Source organism: Neopsephotus bourkii, unplaced genomic scaffold, assembly GCF_033783945.1.
Source record: "Neopsephotus bourkii isolate Nb327-2 ecotype Australia unplaced genomic scaffold, CSIRO-AGI_Nbou_v1 NB_1686, whole genome shotgun sequence".
Taxonomy (NCBI): domain Eukaryota; kingdom Metazoa; phylum Chordata; class Aves; order Psittaciformes; family Psittacidae; genus Neopsephotus; species Neopsephotus bourkii.
In genome coordinates, this window is record NW_026902160.1 from 639,074 (window position 1) to 657,764 (window position 18,691).

Here is an 18,691-nt window from a genome sequence, read left to right on the forward strand (position 1 = left end):
CTCTGTTCATCAATGTGAAACAGTGCCGAGTGTATATATTGAGACCTTCTCGTGGTTCACTGCTTTGAGATAATTAAAACATCCTAGATCCTAGACTGCAGATCCACACAGGCAGTAAGTTTAAAGCATCACAGTAGCTATTCATTAACTTCTCTTTTTTGCTCCTCATGCACACCAAGAATCATGAATTTCCTGAATAACTGAAGATAGCAGAGATGGTCACTCAGTTTTCTTGAACTCAAATCTGTAAGATGAGAGAAAAGTACATGAAAGTTACATGATTTTGTAGCACTAAAGTAAGATTCCTAAAGCTTAAGCATTACACATCCAATACATCAGTGATGTAAATGGACCCAAGACCTATTAGTTTTAGTACTTCAATTCTTTCCTACAGATATGTGATTTCGCTCTTAATATTAAGGAAAATCCTTGTTAACATTGGGCTCAACTCTGTGTGACTGAATGAGGAAAAAGACAGCTGAGGGGCGATAAAGGCTGGACAACCCTGAGTGCCGTGGAAAGGGATAGGGACTGACTGTCGCATTCTTTTCCAATACAAGAACTAGGGGCCACCAGGTGAAGCTAGTAAAAGCCAAGTTCAAGTCAAAGAGCTGGATGTTCACCTTCTGTTTCCTTTCCACAAGCTGTGGTGCTCAGGAAAGAAAAGCATACAAAAATGCTAGTTATTAGATTCTGGGCGCAGCAAACTGGATTTGAGTGTTTCAAGGATTCAAAGGGAATTTGACAGCATGGGAGAGTCAAGCTGTGTGCAGGAAAATGAAGGATGTAAAAGAATGGAGTTTTCTTTAACATGGGGAAAAATCTTGGCACAATGCCTGGAAATCCTGTAAACAAAGGGACATGGGAAAAGCTGTTCCCCTCCCCACTGCACTGCCATGGCAGTTATTGGCATATTGTTTAAAAGAATAACTTCTTAACTCGGACTTATGGAGATTAATTTCCTAGACCTAGAAATAATTAACAGTATTAGCTCTTCTATTCAGTATCTGGCAGAATATAATATCTAAAGCTGCTGGAATCAGTTGTCACAGATCATGGAGTTAATAAAGAGGAATATGGACAGCTTGTCTCTGGCTGATGTTTTCCAAGATTTTACGAAGGATGTTGTCCAGTTTTAATCATTGTGTGACTTAATGTCATAATATCATTTTAAGTTGCCTCATTATACTGTGATTTCCACTACTAATAAAATCTACTTGCAATTAAAAAAGCAGCCCAACTGAAGTCCTGCTTGATAGCTTAATGCTTTATCTTGCCAGCTAGCTCCTAGAATATAACAAGATTTGATGTGACTTTCTCCTTTACTTTTCCCAGTTTTTCCCTGTTGAAACGCTGATTGTACAGAGAATTACTGTTACGTCTCCTTAATCCCACTATGATAAATAGAAGGGGAATTCAGTCTCCCCATCCTCTTATGTGGGAGAGGGAGTCCCGACCTACATCACTACTCAAATCTGAAACTGTAACAGCCAGTGGTACAAAAACCCCAACCCCTACACTTAGAAAAATTTGCAGTACTCTAAATCTTACTGAATGTACCAGTTGTCTTATATTTCCCTTGTTGTCATGGTGTCTGACTTTCAAATGGTAGTGGTTTCAGCTTCATGGGCTACAGAACATAAGTTGCAGTTTTGTTGTTTTTGTTTTAAAGACTCTGTGAAGAATAGAAAATATGCATATAGGGCAACTTGCAATGGGACTTCCCCCTTAGTATTACTCTAGCAGTGTGCCTTGTCAACAAAGCTGTGATATTACACACAGACAAAATAAACCACTGTGCAATTTAGCTCTAGGGGACTGCGTGACAGATAACCAATGTTTTTGAAATCACATAAACAAGCTTTGCAAAGAGACTTTGCAAGAGATTTACTGCTCTGTGGGAAGTAGCCAATACCTGGCTGTACCATGTCCTTTCTCATGCCCCTGAAGTCTTCTGGGGGATATTTAGCGTCATTCAAGGATGCTGGGTCCTTCATGTACTACTTCTCTGCCTGAAAGTTTTGGCCTCTTGCCTTTGCTGCAGTGTGTGTTGCCTTATTGCTCCTTTTCCTCTGATGCTGGAATTTACTGTTCCTAACATAAAACTATTAAAAGACGTGGCTCAGCCAGTAGTCTTGGTCATTGTAGCAGGGACAATCAGGACTTACTTATTTGGATTTCTGGGAAGTAGCCTGATTTTCACCACAAAACCAGTAGCTGTTTCTCAGCAGTAGTGCTACTGCTCATCCCAGACCTCTGCAGCATGGTGAATGTTGTCATTTAACTTGGTCTCCCCTGAGGCACTTGGTACCAGGAGGCCTGGCGATGTGCAGTAACGTGCCATAGCATAGAATCATAGAATCATAGAATAGTTAGCGTCTGTGATGCAAACACCCAGAGGTATCGTTTCACAGTTTCTCAAAGGTTTTGAAAAGATTCCAAGGGCTTAATCAGACAAAGGCAAACGCCAGGGCCCAATGGCAGGTCCTTATCAAACGGTGTGAGAAGCCAAAACCGTTTGTGGTCCAAGGCACTTCTAACTCCCAACCGCAGCTCATTGTGTTTGGTTTAGAAACAACTGTACGTTCTGCATCAACAGGCAGGTTTCCAAGCTCTGTGCGACTGTAGCAATCCCGTGTGACAACAGTGTTGCTCTGTGGATAATGTGGGTGTTTACCCTGCAGCGAAAAACAAGTGGCACATTCAACTTCTCTCTGCCTGTGCTCTTGGAACAGCATCCCAGCTAGCATCATAGGGTACTGAACCCTAATCCAATGCCAATTAAAACACAGGAAAATCTTTCATTGATCTTACTGAAATGTTTCCGTACTGTAGACCAACTGTCACTTTTAACCAGGTTACTCTTGATTTCTTTCAGGAGACGTTTATCTTCTGAGAAGTGCTGGATGATCAGGTGTCTGCAAATCTTGCCTGCATTACACTAAATGTTAGCAAATCTAATCCGTTGCACATGAGCCAACATGTTTTCTGAGTTGTTTGTGAGGAAGATAAGGAAAGAAAATATATTTTTTCATCTCAAGGGATCATTCTGTTGTACATTTTAAAATGTTCTTGTACAGAATTTGATTTGTATTCTTATTTTGTTTGTGGTTTTGTCTTTAGATGTCTATATAATGACTTTCTAATATGAAAACGCACATTGGGTTTATGTCTTATGCCTTGTCTCGATTGAGAAATCTTGTACTGCACAATAATGTTTATAGAATCTTAAGTGTGTTAAACTCATTTAAAATGTTAATTGTCTATGTAGTAAGTAAATAATTTATACCACTGGAACTGCTGGAGTTTCATTGATATCTAATTTCAATGTAGGGAAAAGATGTGGTCTAAGATTGCGGCATCCCTGCCCATGGCAGGGGAGTTGGAACTAGGTGATCTTAAGGACCTTTCCAACCCTGACTATTCTATGACTCTATGAACCTGCTGCCATTTGGACATTACAGCTTTGATGGAAGCCTGAGACAGTGTGAAGCTTGCCTGCATTTTATTAGATTTTGCAAAGATGTCTCCTTAAACCTAGCTTATATAAAGAAATTCCTTTAAAAAGAAGATTGTTAAGTATTTCTGCCAAATATTTATATACCCATAAATAGCTTATCCTCTGGAATTTAATAATAGTGGGTTAGGTTTTTAGCCTTTAATTAATTCCTTTTGCTCTATTCTAGCAACACAAAGGGACTGCAAACCTGAGGTAAGACAGTAGCTGAATGTTTTCCAGGTACAGTATAATCCTCTCTGGCTCCCCTTCTGCATAGTCTTGGTGGGTTGTCCAGTTCTGTGGTTTCTGAGTGGACAAATGCATCAGAACTGCTCTGCCTTTGCAGTAGGCACTGATAAAATATACAAATGCTCTGCCTAACAGATTGCAAGAGTGGAAAAAGTGGGGGACCTGGTGGTTCAGTATCTGTAGGCACTAACCAGAATACAATAACACAATGGTCCTGAAACCGTTCTCTTCTCATTCACCATCCTCTTGTCTGTTCTTTGGATGCTCTGAGCCAGAACAAAGGGGCATTCAGAAGTTTAAGTGCCAATTGCAGAAAGTAGCTACTGGTGGGAATGGGATGAAACAACTTTTCTAAGTCCCTGCTGACACTGTGTTGCTCCCCATTATAATCTCTTACCAGTTCCCAGTGATAATGCTGAATCCCACTTCTGCTGGCACTCCAGAGCATTTTCAAGTGAGCATAGTTTGCAGCGTCAGGGCAAGTAGGGGGCCTATAAGGATGCTGGGGAGGGACTCTTCATTAGGGACTGTAGTGATAGGACAAGGGGTAATGGGTTAAAACTTAAACAGGGGAAGTTTAGATTGGATATGAGGAAGAAGTTCTTTACTGTGAGAGTGGTGAGGATGGCAACTGGAATGGGTTGCCCAGGGAAGTTGTGAATGCTTCATCCCTGGCGATGTTCAAGGCCAGGTTGGACAGAACTTCGGGTGGCATGGTTTAGTGTGAGGTGTCCCTGCCCCTGTCAGAGGGGTTGGAACTGGATGATCTTAAGGTCCTTTCCAACCCTAACTCTTCTATGATTCTGAGTACTGTAATGGCCACTTACCCATCTCACTGGAGAAGGCCAAGAAATCCCGATTTTGGTAATAGATTCTTGAATACTTTGCATCTGCTTTGGCAGGATACACCAACCTGTGCCTTGTTTGATTTTCTGCCTGCAAAGATTTGCTCACAATCTCAAAACAGTAGATGACTTTGTTGCTGTACATCTTTAACCATCAATTCCTGATCAGGCTGATACAGAATAGAAAGACCAGCTAGAAGTTCGTTTAATTAAACATTTGGAGTTGCATAGTCTTCGATCAGGGCACAGAAATGAAACCAATGCCTCTCCCCATTCCTGAGAGAAGTAACTGGGGTCTATCTTGATGATCTGAATCTCTCCTGGAAAGATGAAAACACGTGATGAGTGGAAGCTACCCTTTAAGTATTATTGTCCCTCATTTATAGACATGTACAAACATCCTTTTCTGTAACTCTTTGCTGGTATTTACCAGTATACAAAGAGCATGAACTCAAATACCAATAATATCTATGTGCCTGCAACCTCTTCCATGCTTTAGAAATTTCCAGAGTCAATTCTATGGCCAGGATGAGGCAATGCCTGGCTGAGATCAGCCCTCTGTATGCAAAACAGTTAGCTGAAACTTGTTTCCAACAGGGAGATAATGGGTGCTGGTGGGCACGTATCTGTGATCTTGTGCTTGCTCATTTGAGTGTTGAGTAAAATGTGTGTGTGTATTGGAAAAACCAGAGCAACACATGCTGCAGCTTCACTCCATGGTGAGGACGGGAAAGCACATGCAGGAAGATGTTCATCTTCCTGTTGGAAGGTGCAGATGGGTAACACACTGCACTGCTTCAGTCTCCTGGAGAATGCTGCTTCTCCCATTAGATCTTGCCTGGGTATTTTCTATGCTCCTATGGGAAAGGGGCAGATACAGAGGGATGAGATTTTGCTGTTATTCATTGCAATGATATCAGCTTATACCAGGAAAGGACTTACTCTGCAGTGCAATAAGATGTCATTTTCCTTGTTAGACAGCTGTGAGATTAACAGGATTGGTCCTCAAGTGAGAAAAAGAAAGTCTGCTTTAATTCAAAATATATTTAACAGAACTGATCTAAAAATCATGATTTTTCTCTTAGGAGAACCCAGTTTGGATCTTCTTGCCTAACTTCAGGTATCTATTCCAAAGCTGCCTTTGTATTCTAAACACTGGTATTATTTTATATATATCTTAGAGATATAGCTACTACTTTCTATGGATATAAAGACTTAATTGTTTAATACTGTCCATACACATAAAGAATGATTTGCTTCATCCTTGAGTTGAGACATACATTTGGACAGGCAACTCATGCCTTGGATTTCACTCTTCAGTGTTTCCTAGTCTCCATTAATTACACTGAGAGCCCTGATACCTACCTCAGATGTAAATACATATGCAGGAGGTCCCTGAAGCTAGGTGGGGTGACTCTGATCTGCCAGTTCCTCCTGATGTGTGAACAATGTAAGTCAGTGACAGCTCAGATTGTTTCTGCAGCAATTACACAGAGCAGCAATTACATTTCTGCAGCAATTGCAAGGAGGTACAGGGAAGTGGGGGGGAAGAGAGAAAAGGAAATACAATTAGGCCACACTGCAATCTTCAGCTTAAGCCTGCTCTTGAGGCCAGCAGTGAGGTAGGGAGTGGTACACAGGTCACTTCTGAAGCCAGGATTTATGCAGTGGGGAGAGGGTTGTTCACCAGGATGGACTCAGGTTCTTCCTGAGACATCTATCTCTGCCTGCCTTACTATTGAGTGTGGCTGCGTGGAGACCTCATAGCAGCCTTCCAGTATCTGAAGGGGGCCTATAAGGATGCTGGGGAGGCACTCTTCATTAGGGACTGTAGTGATGGGACAAGGGGTAATGGGTTAAAACTTAAACAGGGGAAGTTTAGATTGGATAAAAGGAAGAAGTTCTTTCCTGTAAGGGTGGTGAGGCACTGGAATGGGTTGCCCAGGGAGGTTGTGAATGCTTCATCCCTGGCAGTGTTCAAGGCCAGGTTGGACGAAGCCTTGGGTGAGATGGTTTAGTGTGAGGTGTCCCTGCCCATATCAGGGAGGTTGGAACTGGATGATCATAAGGTCCTTTCCAACCCTGACTATTCCATGATTCTATGATTCTATGAAAAAGGGCCTTTTAGGTTTTGTCAGGGACAGAATTCCTATTGATTTGCTGAAAAAAATGTGCAGCAGTGTCAAACAGGATGAGACCATAGACAAATGAGAGCAGAGGGAGGTAATAGAGGGGAGGAGGCCATCAGCAGCGGGGCTTTTGTTTGCAGTGAGAGGGGAGCCCTGGTAAAGTACATCCATGTTCCTACATAGAATCATAGAAGAGTTAGGATTGGAAAGAACCTTAAGATCATCAAGTTCCAACCCCCCTGCCATCCATGAGGTAAACTTATTTCTCTGCCTACTGGTCACATTACCAGCTCTCCCAAACATCCCCAAGGCACTGGACTGAGCTCCAAGGGTTCTGCTTCTGCTTCAGCAGGGAGATGGAGAGGAGAAGCCCGAGGAGTCCCTTAGAGATTTGTCACCAGATTTGTAATGCAAAAACCCCAGGGAAAGCCTAGGCAGACACTGTGGTAGATTAGCAGGTTGACAATACAGATTGGTAAATCTCAGGTGAGTATCCTTATGATGATATTGCAACATCCAGTGTCCAAGCAACCCTGCCTGTCCTGGGCAGCTGCTGCAGTGACACCAAGTGATGGGGGTGTTCCATGTGCAGGATGCAGGTTTAGCAGAGGGCACCTCATTGTGTGTCTTCTCCTGATCACCATGGTCAAAAGGCTGATCAATGGGTTGGGTGTCACTTGGCACTCCAGTGCTTGGTGTATGGCTTACCTGTGAAGCAGAAAGTGAATGTTTGATGAGACATCTGGTTCCCATACATATATATACATGAAAAAAAAGAAAACAATATATGTGTGTGTATATATATGTATATAGATTTCCAAACAGGATATTTATTAGGGCTGCAATCAGAATCATTACAGCACTGTTTGTGAACTCTGCTCTCCACCCTGGAAATAACCCTGAAGTCAGGGCAGGCTGTGGGGCTGCTGTCCTTCCTGTGGGGATGTCTCTTCCCTGTTAGTGCTTTTTCCTACTTCAAAAAGGAGGACTTCAGCTGCCTTCAGCTGCAGCAGTGGAGCCACCTTCCCTCACACCTGCCTGACTTACAGACCATTTTAAAGTAAGCCATGGGGGCGTCTAATATGCTAATGAAGAAAGTGGGTGGAATAGCAGGAATTTGAGCACAGCTAAAAATGTACATGCCTAACAATTGCAAATCAGCCTGTGCTGAAGTTACCTAAACGGGTTGGCATCAGTGGAAGGTGGGTGCCTCTACACCTCTTCTTGTCAGTTTTCAGTGAGTACACGGCTAAAAAAGAAGTCATACGCCTCTGTATATGGGCCTACTGTTTCAGCCAGGGTTATCGGCAAGGGTTTATACCCAAGCCCCTGAGAAATGCAGTTACCTACTTCCCACTCTTATTCGTACGGTAGGAGGAACAGTCTCTTCATGCAAACACATCCTAGACTGGTTGCAGGCATAGTATTCTAGATCTGTCATGACATCTGGGCATATGAGCTAAGTACAATCTTGAAATGGACTTCTAAAATCTCAGGTAGTTTTTGCAACTAGGTCCACGTCTGAGGTGTGTACATGAAGGTTGTGCGCATTGTGGCTTGTAGCAGAGCTTTAAACCACTCACAGATTTGTGTGATTAGGGGTATAAAATCACAATCTGTTTTTGTTTCTGTAGCTCAAGCCCAGCTCTTCCACTGCTACTTTTGTATGATTTGATTTTTCAGTTCAGAATGAAAGTTCTCTGGATGCATGAAAGAAATATTTGTAAGCACAGCTGCAGGTATATACCTGCAACTGCACTGGCTGAATCTGGCTAAAAATGGGATTTCACAGAGAAGAAAGCACGAAGCCATTACAAAATCAGTGCACACAATAGCAGTCAATTGAAAAGAGTAAAATGACAGGCAGGATGTTGCCTGATACTGCATCCTGAAAGGGCAAAGCCACCCATACCAATGGGAAGAAGTATATGAGAGGTCATGCTCACAAAGTTGCAGCCTCATCAGTATGCTACATTCCTCTTTGGCATATAACATAAGTGTTAGCAGGAAAGACTGGTGCAGGAGTGGATGAAATGTAACTACATCTAACTACATCAGAGTAACATTTAGGTTAGTCTGAATGTGGACATGATGGTGTGGAAAGAGAAGATGCAAGACCAAAGAGGCCATGTCTGAGGGGTAGCAGTGAGATAAGAGAGTAGAAGTGGCAGATAAGCACCAGAATGTGGAGTCTGGTGAATAAGGATGTTTAACACCAAGGAGGAGAAAAACCAGGAGTCCAGGAACAGATCCATCTCCACGAAGAGCTGTGATGGTAGCATAGAGGTTTGCAGAGCTGCCAAAGGAGGGTCTTGTGCCCTGCAGAAGGCAGAAGGAAGAGAAAGACCCAATAAAGCCACACTGCTCATGCTTGAAAGGAAGACATTCACTTTGCTGCTCTGCAGTAGTGAGGCATTGGAGGCTGCTAGCAAGGCTGTGAGCCAGGATGGGGCATCCACAGCCAACATACTGGGGGAGGAGGGAGGGATGGAGGCAATGAGGGATTGAAATGAATAGAATAACATGATAGATCCGAGAACATTTTCGGTCCCTGGAGACAAGAGAAAGGAAATCAGTGCAGAAACCCCCAGAGCTGTGAGCTTGTGGGTGAGGGAAGCTGGAGGTGCCGGAGGAGTGTGGGAGGTGAGAGGAGTGAGGAGGAGAAGTAAACATTTGGGTGAAGGCGTATCTTTCTGTCCCAGGATTACGTGCTAAGCACAGCAGCACCAAACCCATGTTTGCTGGATCCCAGCAACCAGCCTCCCGCAGCTGCACTTCTCCAGCCTCGCTGCCTCTAGGAGAGGGGAGGATGGTTTGTAGAAGGATTTATTTGCTCTGCTGTGGTGTGGCAGAGGTTATGCACAGCTTGGGGGCTGCCAAGATTAACAGCAAAGCCTGGTGCAGGAGAGGAGGGACCGACACTCCGATTCTGAGAGGGATGCCAAAACCATGTTGATTTATTCCCCTGGGATTTCTGAATCTACCATGGATAGGAGGGGGTCTCTGTGGTTGCAGCGTGGCTATGTGTAAAGCTGTGTGCTACAGTGTTTAAGGCCCATATGAGTAACTCCACTTTTCAGTTTGATTTGAGCCAAAGCTTTTTTTTTTTTCTTGCTGAAATAAGCAAACAAGTGAAATGGTCTCAACATTTTTTCCTTTGCACATGGCTTTGGCAATAGGAATGCAATGGCTTTTCCCTAGGCACCAATCCAGAATAGAGAAACAGAGGTGGAAGGCTCACTTCTTGGCCAGTGGTGAATACTCTGGTTTTGGATGTGAGTGACCAGATTCCAGGGACAGATGTGACCTGTGTTCTTCAGTGTCAGGGCAGCCCTGATCAGTAAGTGTTAGAGGGAAGTGGAAAAGTTCCTCATGCACTCCATGCTTGTCATTAGACTTGGACCCCATGAGTATTAATTAGCCTCAGTTTTGCTGATTAGGATAGTCATTAGTTAATGAAGACAGCTGAGGTTTGGTAACAGGTCCCAGGACCAGGAAATGGGAATGATCTCAGGCAACAGAGATGAAGAGAATCCCACCTGACAGTGACAACAAGGTCTTCAGCATCATTTCCAGGTCCCCCAGAAGAAAGATTAGGGAGGATCTGTGTGTCAGCCTCATGTTGGCACTGAGACTCTTGCTAGTACAGCAGGAGCAGAATTGCCACAAAAGACTGCTTGTGTCCTATCCCTTCCTGAAAGATAAATAAATTGTTTTCTTTTTCACACTAGAAATACTTCTAATTACTTTTAATTGAGGTGCACTCATCAGGTGGTATAAATGTCTTGGTCACTGAACACTTGCAGAGACTTCAGATCTAGTGTTAGTTCCTTGTGCCAGTGATGCTGTAGCCTGCACTTCTCTTTTATCCAGGAATCTGGGTTTGGGCTTCATAATTAAAATAGCAACTGAAGCCTGGAAATCTGATCATCTCAGGAGGTAAAACCACCCCGTTATTTGGCTGTCATATGTTACATTCACAAAGGAAGAACCTGGCTTTGACAGAAGTAAACCTTATTACCTTATTACTATGTTAAAGCCTAAAAGTTTGCAAAAATGCATGGGGGAATAAATCATTATTAAAGTTTTCTTCAGTTTTGTGGTATCTGTGATTTCTCAGGAACATTTACAATGGTCTGGAAATGTAAAAATGGAGAACACATGAACATGCAGTCATGGGACAACCCTCCCCCTGGCTGCTTGGTAGCTGGTACATAGCAATGAATACAAATGGATATATATGTGTTTAAACTTGTCTTTTCCACTTCTGTCTAGTAAAGTAATTGCTGGAAAAAAAGGGAATTTTATTATTTCATATTTGTGGCTATGGTTAATTTAGTTTTTGTTGATATTTAATGTTTCAGGTTGGTTGTTAATATTGTTTCCTTACTACTAAGTAGCTCAGAGTCTGGGCTCAGTTTGTGCCTTTAGTAATTATTGTTAAGTTTAAAGAAATTAAATGTGGGAAGTGAGGAAAAGGCAGCATTTCCTGAAGCAAGATTCCTGTCTCTTTCTCATCATTTGTTGTGTGTTTATTTGCCTTTCCATTTTCCCATGTTGATGTCAATATAGAAGGAAATATGATTGCTGAAATTGAGGGGTTTTAGTCTTTGAAACATAAGGATTAGAGCCTGTAAACACACTAAAGATTTCCTAGTCTTATTTTGAAACCTTTCATTGACTTCAGCAGTAGCAGAATCTGGCTTCAACTGCATTTGGATTATGTGCGCTCCACAGGAAATGTTTAATATTGTGTGCAGCAAAGTTAAGAATCAAAGTGTGCCTTGCTTTGAAAGGAAAAGGGAATTTTGTTGGAAAACAAGAACCAGACTCTAGCTGCAGTTTCACTGGTGAGATGAATTGTGGCACAGTGTCCAGGCCTTAGAACTGACAAATATTCATCACCCCAAAGCCAGGTCTTTCCTCTAGCTCCTGTTTCCAGATTTTCTCTCTTTTATATATATATATATACACACACACACATATATATATGTACACACACACATTTATTTTTTAACTTTTATTTAATATTTTACATATCCTCATTTGAAATGGGCACTAAATGAAGTTTAAAATCTAAGGCTAGGGACTTTATCTTGAATGCCATGTAGATGGTTTCCATACCTTCATTATTTTTGTTGTTGTCGTTATGATATTTGCTCCATATACTCCTGACTCTCTTCCCCCTCTATGGAAAGTTTCTTTTAGTACTCTGGAAATAATGGGTCACAGGTGGATTGACTTGAGGATGTTAAGGGGAGCAGCTCTGTGGCCTTATCAACTCAACCTGTGGGATGATGGCTTTAGCACAGTGTTCTGGGTCTCTCAGGCTGTTGGGTTCTTTGCTGCAGCAATACAAACCAAACAGCATCTCTCTACAGCAGAAGGCACTTCTCTTATGGTAGGCATCCCCAGAGGTCTTAATAATGTGTAATCCAGTGATATCTTGAATGTGAGGGTGACTCTTTGGTCTTTGGCGGAGGGCTGTTGCAGGCATGGACTATGGATGCTCTGTGTGCTGAGGAGGTGGCTGGCTGCCTGCAGTGGTGTTGCCTTTGTCTCTGGTTAGTCCATTCCTGAAGTCAGGTGTGATTTCTGCTAGCCATCTGAGCACCAGTAATTGTGGCACCAGTACACATGATTCTTGCATCTCAGCTCTTTGCCCAGGTTTGTTTCCCATGCACACTCCTTGTGCTGCTTATAGCCAAAAACTTCATGATACACAAATATCTGTAGCCAAGACCTTATTCTTCATATTTATGAACTCCCAAGTGCCCAAAACTCTGTGAATTTTAAAAAAACTTAGTATCAAAATTGAATCTTCATTTTTTCTGAGTAGTTTCTTGCCAATGAGATGTGATGTTTCTCAAAAAGATATGTGGCATACTTTGTAATTACTGATTCTAAGAAAAGCCTGATGAAGGCAGGCAGACTATCTCCTGGTTATAAATAGCTGAAAGAATCACTGATCATTCAGCATAGTTTACAAAAAAACACACCTCAGATTCTATCTCCTCTCTATGACCTGTTCAGACACCTCTCTGCAGACCCAATGCAAGCAGCCTACATGTAGTGGTTAGGGTTTTCTAATGATTCATATCTGCCTGAGCCCTGAAATCACTATTGGGTCGTTATTCAGACTTCACTCAGAGGTAATTCCCATTGCATGGTGGTGCATCTCTGGTAGCTGTTGCAACTCCCAGCTTTGAAGTGTTTTCCTTTTCCTTTGTGACAGCACCATCCTTTCTGCTGCAGTGACTCCTGGTATTGGTGTTTCCTTTTTCTTATGTTGAGGAATTGGTTTGAGCTAAACGCTTAAGAGTTGTGACTCCTCATAAAGACATTCTGCATCTCCTGCTTGTAGTTCAGTGACTACGAACTACAGCAACCAGGAGCAGATACATGAACAAAGAATGCATTCTTGCTTTTCTTCTTTCTTAAGTTATGGGAAAATGCTCTCGTACAACCTGCCTTGGTCACCACAGAAATACAATGTTTCTGGGCATGGAAGTGGATGGTTTTTATTTTGGAAATGGGTGGAAGAGGGTATTTCTGCAGCTCTAAAGAAGTATCTTCATCTTCCCCTCTTTGTCAAGTCCTCACTCCCCCACTCCTCTCATTCTGCAGAACTTTTGGGAACTCTGAATGGAATAGCAGCTGATGGATTGTTTTGCTTTCTTTGCACAATTTCAGTAGCTTGGAGGATAAGCAGATGTATACAAGCCATCATATAGGCGTTGCTAGCTTGAATCCCGATGGTCAAAGTCAAGAATGAGGGTAAGAAGTAGAAATCTATGTTCCAGCTTTGCCAGGTGTCCCCAGCCAGATCAGAATGTCTGTACATCCTATTTCTATGTTTGAAATAAATGAAAATTGGCAGTTCTATTCAAAGAGTCTATTCTGAAGTTTTATTTACTTCAAATCTTCAGGCAGCAAACACTGCATAGAGGCAAAGAATTTTCTTTCTGCTTGTTTCTCTGTGCCTGATTCCAGGAAGAAAATTCTACACTTGCCTGGTTCCTGCTGTTCCAAAGCTTGCTGACAGTAGGAAAGATTTGTCCATAAACCTATATATGCATAATTATATTAACAAGAGCTGTTCCTGTGACAGCAGACACAGCAGTGGGGTAACACAGCCGGTGGAAATCCCCTCCAACGTTATAAAACATAGCAAACTCAGTGCTGAGGTAGCTCCATTGCACTGCCGGACCCTACTGCCGTGGTCTTGTTGCATTAAAAAGAAATAGAACAGAAATCAACAGCATCTGTTCCATAGCTGTGTTGGGTAAACTTCAAAGGGTAGAGCACAGCTTAAGCAAAGAGCATCGTATCCTTTCTGTTGTTGTGGCTCTGGGGATTTTGGGTGTGAAGAGGTGCGGTCCCTGATTGACAGGACATGGCTGGCAAAAGCCTGGAGCACAGACACAGTTGCACCAGCCAAACCTGCGGATTTTGGTTGTGGGGAAAGGTGGGGCTGAAACAGACTCCACTGGTGAAATCTCAGCTTTAGCAATACCCTCCCCATCCCTGTTAGAAACGCTTCTGCCATGCAGCTGTCTCAGCCAGGCACTTACAAGGCAGAGGTGGCTTTGCTCAGGCAGCTGCAGAAGGGAGCTTTTTAGTACACAAAACATTTTGTCAGAGTAATGTCTATTTTCTTTCCTTTCAGTTTTCCCAATCTGTTGCTGAGAGGCTGCTGCTGTAAGTCACAGCTGGGCAGGTAACCATCTGTTAATGAGTAATTCTTGTGTCTGATATTGGCATTGATCTGGTTCGTGTTTTGCAATGTAATGTCATCTCCTGAGTGGGCTTGCTTGAAGTTTCTTGTTATTGCTATACAGTGCTTTTAATTAGCTCCTGAAGGGAAGGAGATGAGAAACGTCTGGATGGTAACTGGTCTCTGATTGCAAGCAACATTGGATCGGCTCCTCCAGAGGTGCTCTTAAATGCTTACTGAACAATTAGTGATCATTTCTAAGGGTCAGGCACTTTGTAAACTCCTCACTCCCTGTGGTTTAGGAGAGTATCTTGCTACATGGCATTCCCATCTACCCACAAAGACCCACAAAGACATTAATGATTAACAATGAGAACAGCTCTGCTTACTTTGAAAACTAAAATACCCTAAAGTCAAGTAAATCACAGTCTCTTGCAAAAGCTCATTGCTGATTCACCCTCCTGCCTCAGCCCAGCCTTGGAAGTTTCCCTCTGCCAGACAAAACCTTTGTGAGAGGAGAGCAAAGATGAAAGTCTCTGCTCCTTTCACTGTTGTCTTGGCTCTGACTCTGAGCAGTGACTGTGCAAGGATGGTAAGTCTGATTCTTCTGTTTTGGAATGGTGGATCACCCATGTGCTGACTGGCAAGGCAGTGCTGCCTTGGGGCTGGATGAGTGAAGCTGCTGACCAGATCGAAAGGAAGACTGCTTCAAATGAAAAACAGGGATTTGCTAGGTGAAGGCTCGCAGCTGTGGTGAGAGGGGGGCCTGTAGGAGGGCTGGTCCCATGCTTATCTGCAGTAAAAGAGATAGCTTACATCCATGCCCTGCTAGGGAGGAAAAACAGGACGGGAGGAAGGACCACAAAAATTGAAACGCTTTGAAAAAGCATCTCAGAAGTGTGCTGACACCAGCACATACCTGCAGTAGCATGGAAGGAGAGCTGTTACCCTGCCAGACTCTACTGCTACCTGGTAACCTAGCATGCCGGCTTAGGTAACCATCTCCTTCTTTCCAAACCTCTCTGTTTTCATGCCGTGGCCTCCAGTGTTTCCACTGTGTGCTTTGTGTCTCTTTTTGGGTATGTCTGTGAGGCACCTGCAGCACTGCTGAGCATGGCTGTGGTGGTTTGGGTTTGCTAGCCTGCTTAAATGCCACCATGGCCTGGCATCCACCGTGGACTCTCAGCGCAGTAATAGTCTGGACCCTCAGTTGTGTGGCTTTATGATTAGCTTTATTTCACTAGTTAGGTTGAAACTAGCTCACATATAGTTGAATGATGTAATCCTAATTATCCCAGTGAAGTGCAGAAGGACCTCCCTCGATATCGCAGGTGGGAGCAGAGAGGAATACTCACAATGCTTAGGAAGAGATCGGTCCTGGCTAAAGCTGCTGCAGTCTGTTCAGTGCTGGCATAGTCAGCAAAGAGTGCAAAAACCTTTTCTTCCTCAGAACTGTTCAAGCCCTTCCTATATTTATTAGCAACAGATTTGTCTTACCACTTACTATGTCCCCTATTCAGTTCTAGGTTCATGATGTGCTGCTTCTTTGACTGTTTTTATGATGTTTCTATTTTGCTATAGCTCAGCTGTCAGCACCTTTGCTGGCAGCAGCACTTTATGTATATTACCATTTTAAATTATTTCCTGTGGTTTAAAATCAGCTCAGCCCAGTGCTCTGCATTTGCTGATCAGCAAACCCAAATAAAGCAGGGGTTGCTTTTTTAACTAATGCCCTGGAGGTTACAGCTAAGTGGCAGGAAAAGCCAAATGCTGGGATGTAATTTGTAACTGTGAACTGGCTCCAGAATGCATGTATGCTTCCTGCCGAGAGAAACAGGAGATGTGTCCCTCGGCAATAGAAAGAAGGAGAGCTTTGGCCTTTTTTGTGCTGTGCTGGGTCTTACTGGTTTAACAGAGACGTTTCACGAGCCAGTGTTTATTTATGCTCTTTCACCAGACTGTGCTCCAGCAAAAATCACACACAAATAATGAGATTTACAGAAGCATTGGAACAAACACAATTTCAGGGCACCCTGGAAAACATGTTTGTCCCTATAGGATGGTTCCCAGAGTGAATTTGTCTCTACAATCCACATTCTCTTTTTCTCTTTGTAGCACTACAAATCTGGGGCAGGAAGAGGCTCAAAACATGAGTTCATTCACCCACAAGGTACAAAGTCAAATCCAATAGGTTTCATGACAGTAAGAATGATCTGCCTGTCTGTATCCATGCTGTGCAAGTCAGTAGTAAGCCTGTCTTTGTTTCAACATGAATAAGGATTATGGAATGGTTATGCCAATATTAGTTTATGTGTACAGGGGAATTTGGGATTAGTTTAGGAAACTCAGGTAATTTTCCTTCAGGTGCAGATTAATGGGAAGATGCTGATGGTATTTAAGTTTTTCTGAGCTGGCATGGTTTATATTCACTCATAACACGGTGTGGCTGTAGATGTGCAACTCCTTTTGTTTTAATCAGAGCTGTGTCTGCCCTGTGACTTTAAAGCACATAAACTCTTTTTACATGTAGGTTCAGTTTCTACAACAGCTCTTGATCTTTTGGTGAGAGAAGGTTTTGAGCCCTGTGCAATTTGCTGGGTTGCATTTGTTTCGATGGCACCAAACAATCAGGCATCCTGTCAGATTGGGCTGTATGTGGGCATTGCAGACTTTCATTTTTAAAGCTTTTATTGTCCTGAGCTTTTGCTGTTAAAGATTACATGAATTGGGCTGCTGGTGGTGCCTTTATAGCTTAGAACAATCTTTAATAGCCTTTGGGATGCAATATGTCTTCTAAATGAGGATGTATTTTCACAGCTCTCTTAACTCATTATAATGAGCAGTATCAGAGAAGGTAGATATGAACCTTTGCTTAATTAGCTCAGACAATGAGCACCAGGTTTGACAAGGGGATAGCAGAGGGGCTGGCAGTAGCTGTTTCTCACTGACAGATAAGGGGATAGTTAGGGCAGATGGAGTGATCTATTTCCAACTGATTATGAAGAGTTTGGATAAAGGAATATGTTAATTTTTCCATAATGCTAATAAATGGCCTTAGCAGCTCTTTGAGATGACGAGTCTGGTCTCATGAGGGTTAACAGATATCTGAAAGATGTGCAGGAGACCCAGCTATCACGGAAAGGGTAAGCTCAGGACAAGGAGCAGTCATACATCGTCACTGAGAAATGGAGATGCACTGTGCTGCCGGCTCGCTTGTAAGCCCCATTTCTCTTCTGCAGCAGTGGTTGGCTTCCCATTCACACTCCTGGCTCTCAAAACTGATTGCTTTTAGTTTAATGGTTAAATAAGCTCTGACAGTTTTTCATTGTCTCTTTTATCTTCAGTCTGTCTCATTCTCCAGACTCATGTTGAGGGATTTTTTCCTGCTAGACTCCCACCACCCTTCCTTAGACTGCCATCACTGATGTAGTGAACATGAAACTTGTCCTTTTTAGACACTGGTGTCATTGATTTCTCACCAGTTGTAAGGGATCTCCTTATTCCAAAGGGAGGGTGGTATGATCAAAACTCTGTCTTCACCCAGCCTTTAAACCCTTCTTTCTCCCTACTGTTCCTATTTCAGTTTGTACTGTCTGGTTCCTTAATTGTCTTAAACAGATGTTACGATGTGATATGGAGCCTGAAAGGATGCTACTTCAGAAATCGATTTAATATGCTGTTACGATACTACGTAATTAGAAATGATAATTGCAATTAATGAATATAATTGGCATTTGCAGTACCAGCAATTGCAATATATTTTGAGCTGAATCGATCTGAGATCTTTATTCTACTGCAGAGCACATTAATCTTTCTTGATTCAGTCATTATGTGGGATTTTAAGCCTCTTTTTATGCACTAGAAATTGCAGAGACAGGAGTCCAAAGTACAGATGGAAAATGTGAAGATTTCTATCTTCATAATTTGAAGTAATAACATGTAATGTATGTACCTGTGGGTTGGTGATTGGCCGCATGATGAGTTTTTATTCTTGTATTTCAGTGTTTACGGAGGATGGAAATATATGCAAATTTCCTTTCCGGTACGGTGGAAGGTTTTATCACTCGTGTTTATCAAATCTATTTTCCCAAAAGAAATGGTGAGTTAACATTGCTCATAAATGAAGAGAGCATTCAAAGGAAAATGTCATCCTTTTAGTGTGTTAATCTTGATTCTAGAATAATTAACTTGAGCTTAATGTTGTGCCCAAGGAGACCCATGCAGTTCTCTTGCTCATAGTCATGGCCTTCAG

General features: G+C 42.6%; 1 protein-coding gene across 1 annotated transcript in view; it reads left to right on the top strand.

Moving 5' to 3' along the window:
* The first annotated feature begins 14,843 nt into the window (after positions 1-14,843).
* Positions 14,844-18,691, top strand: part of HGFAC (HGF activator) — a 44,163-nt gene continuing 40,315 nt past the window's right edge. The window contains exons 1-3 of the mRNA XM_061376026.1: positions 14,844-15,031; positions 16,555-16,609; positions 18,442-18,538. Coding sequence (XP_061232010.1) covers positions 14,966-15,031; positions 16,555-16,609; positions 18,442-18,538 — 218 coding nt within the window. The 5' untranslated portion in view covers positions 14,844-14,965. The remainder of the gene's footprint in view (positions 15,032-16,554; positions 16,610-18,441; positions 18,539-18,691) is intronic.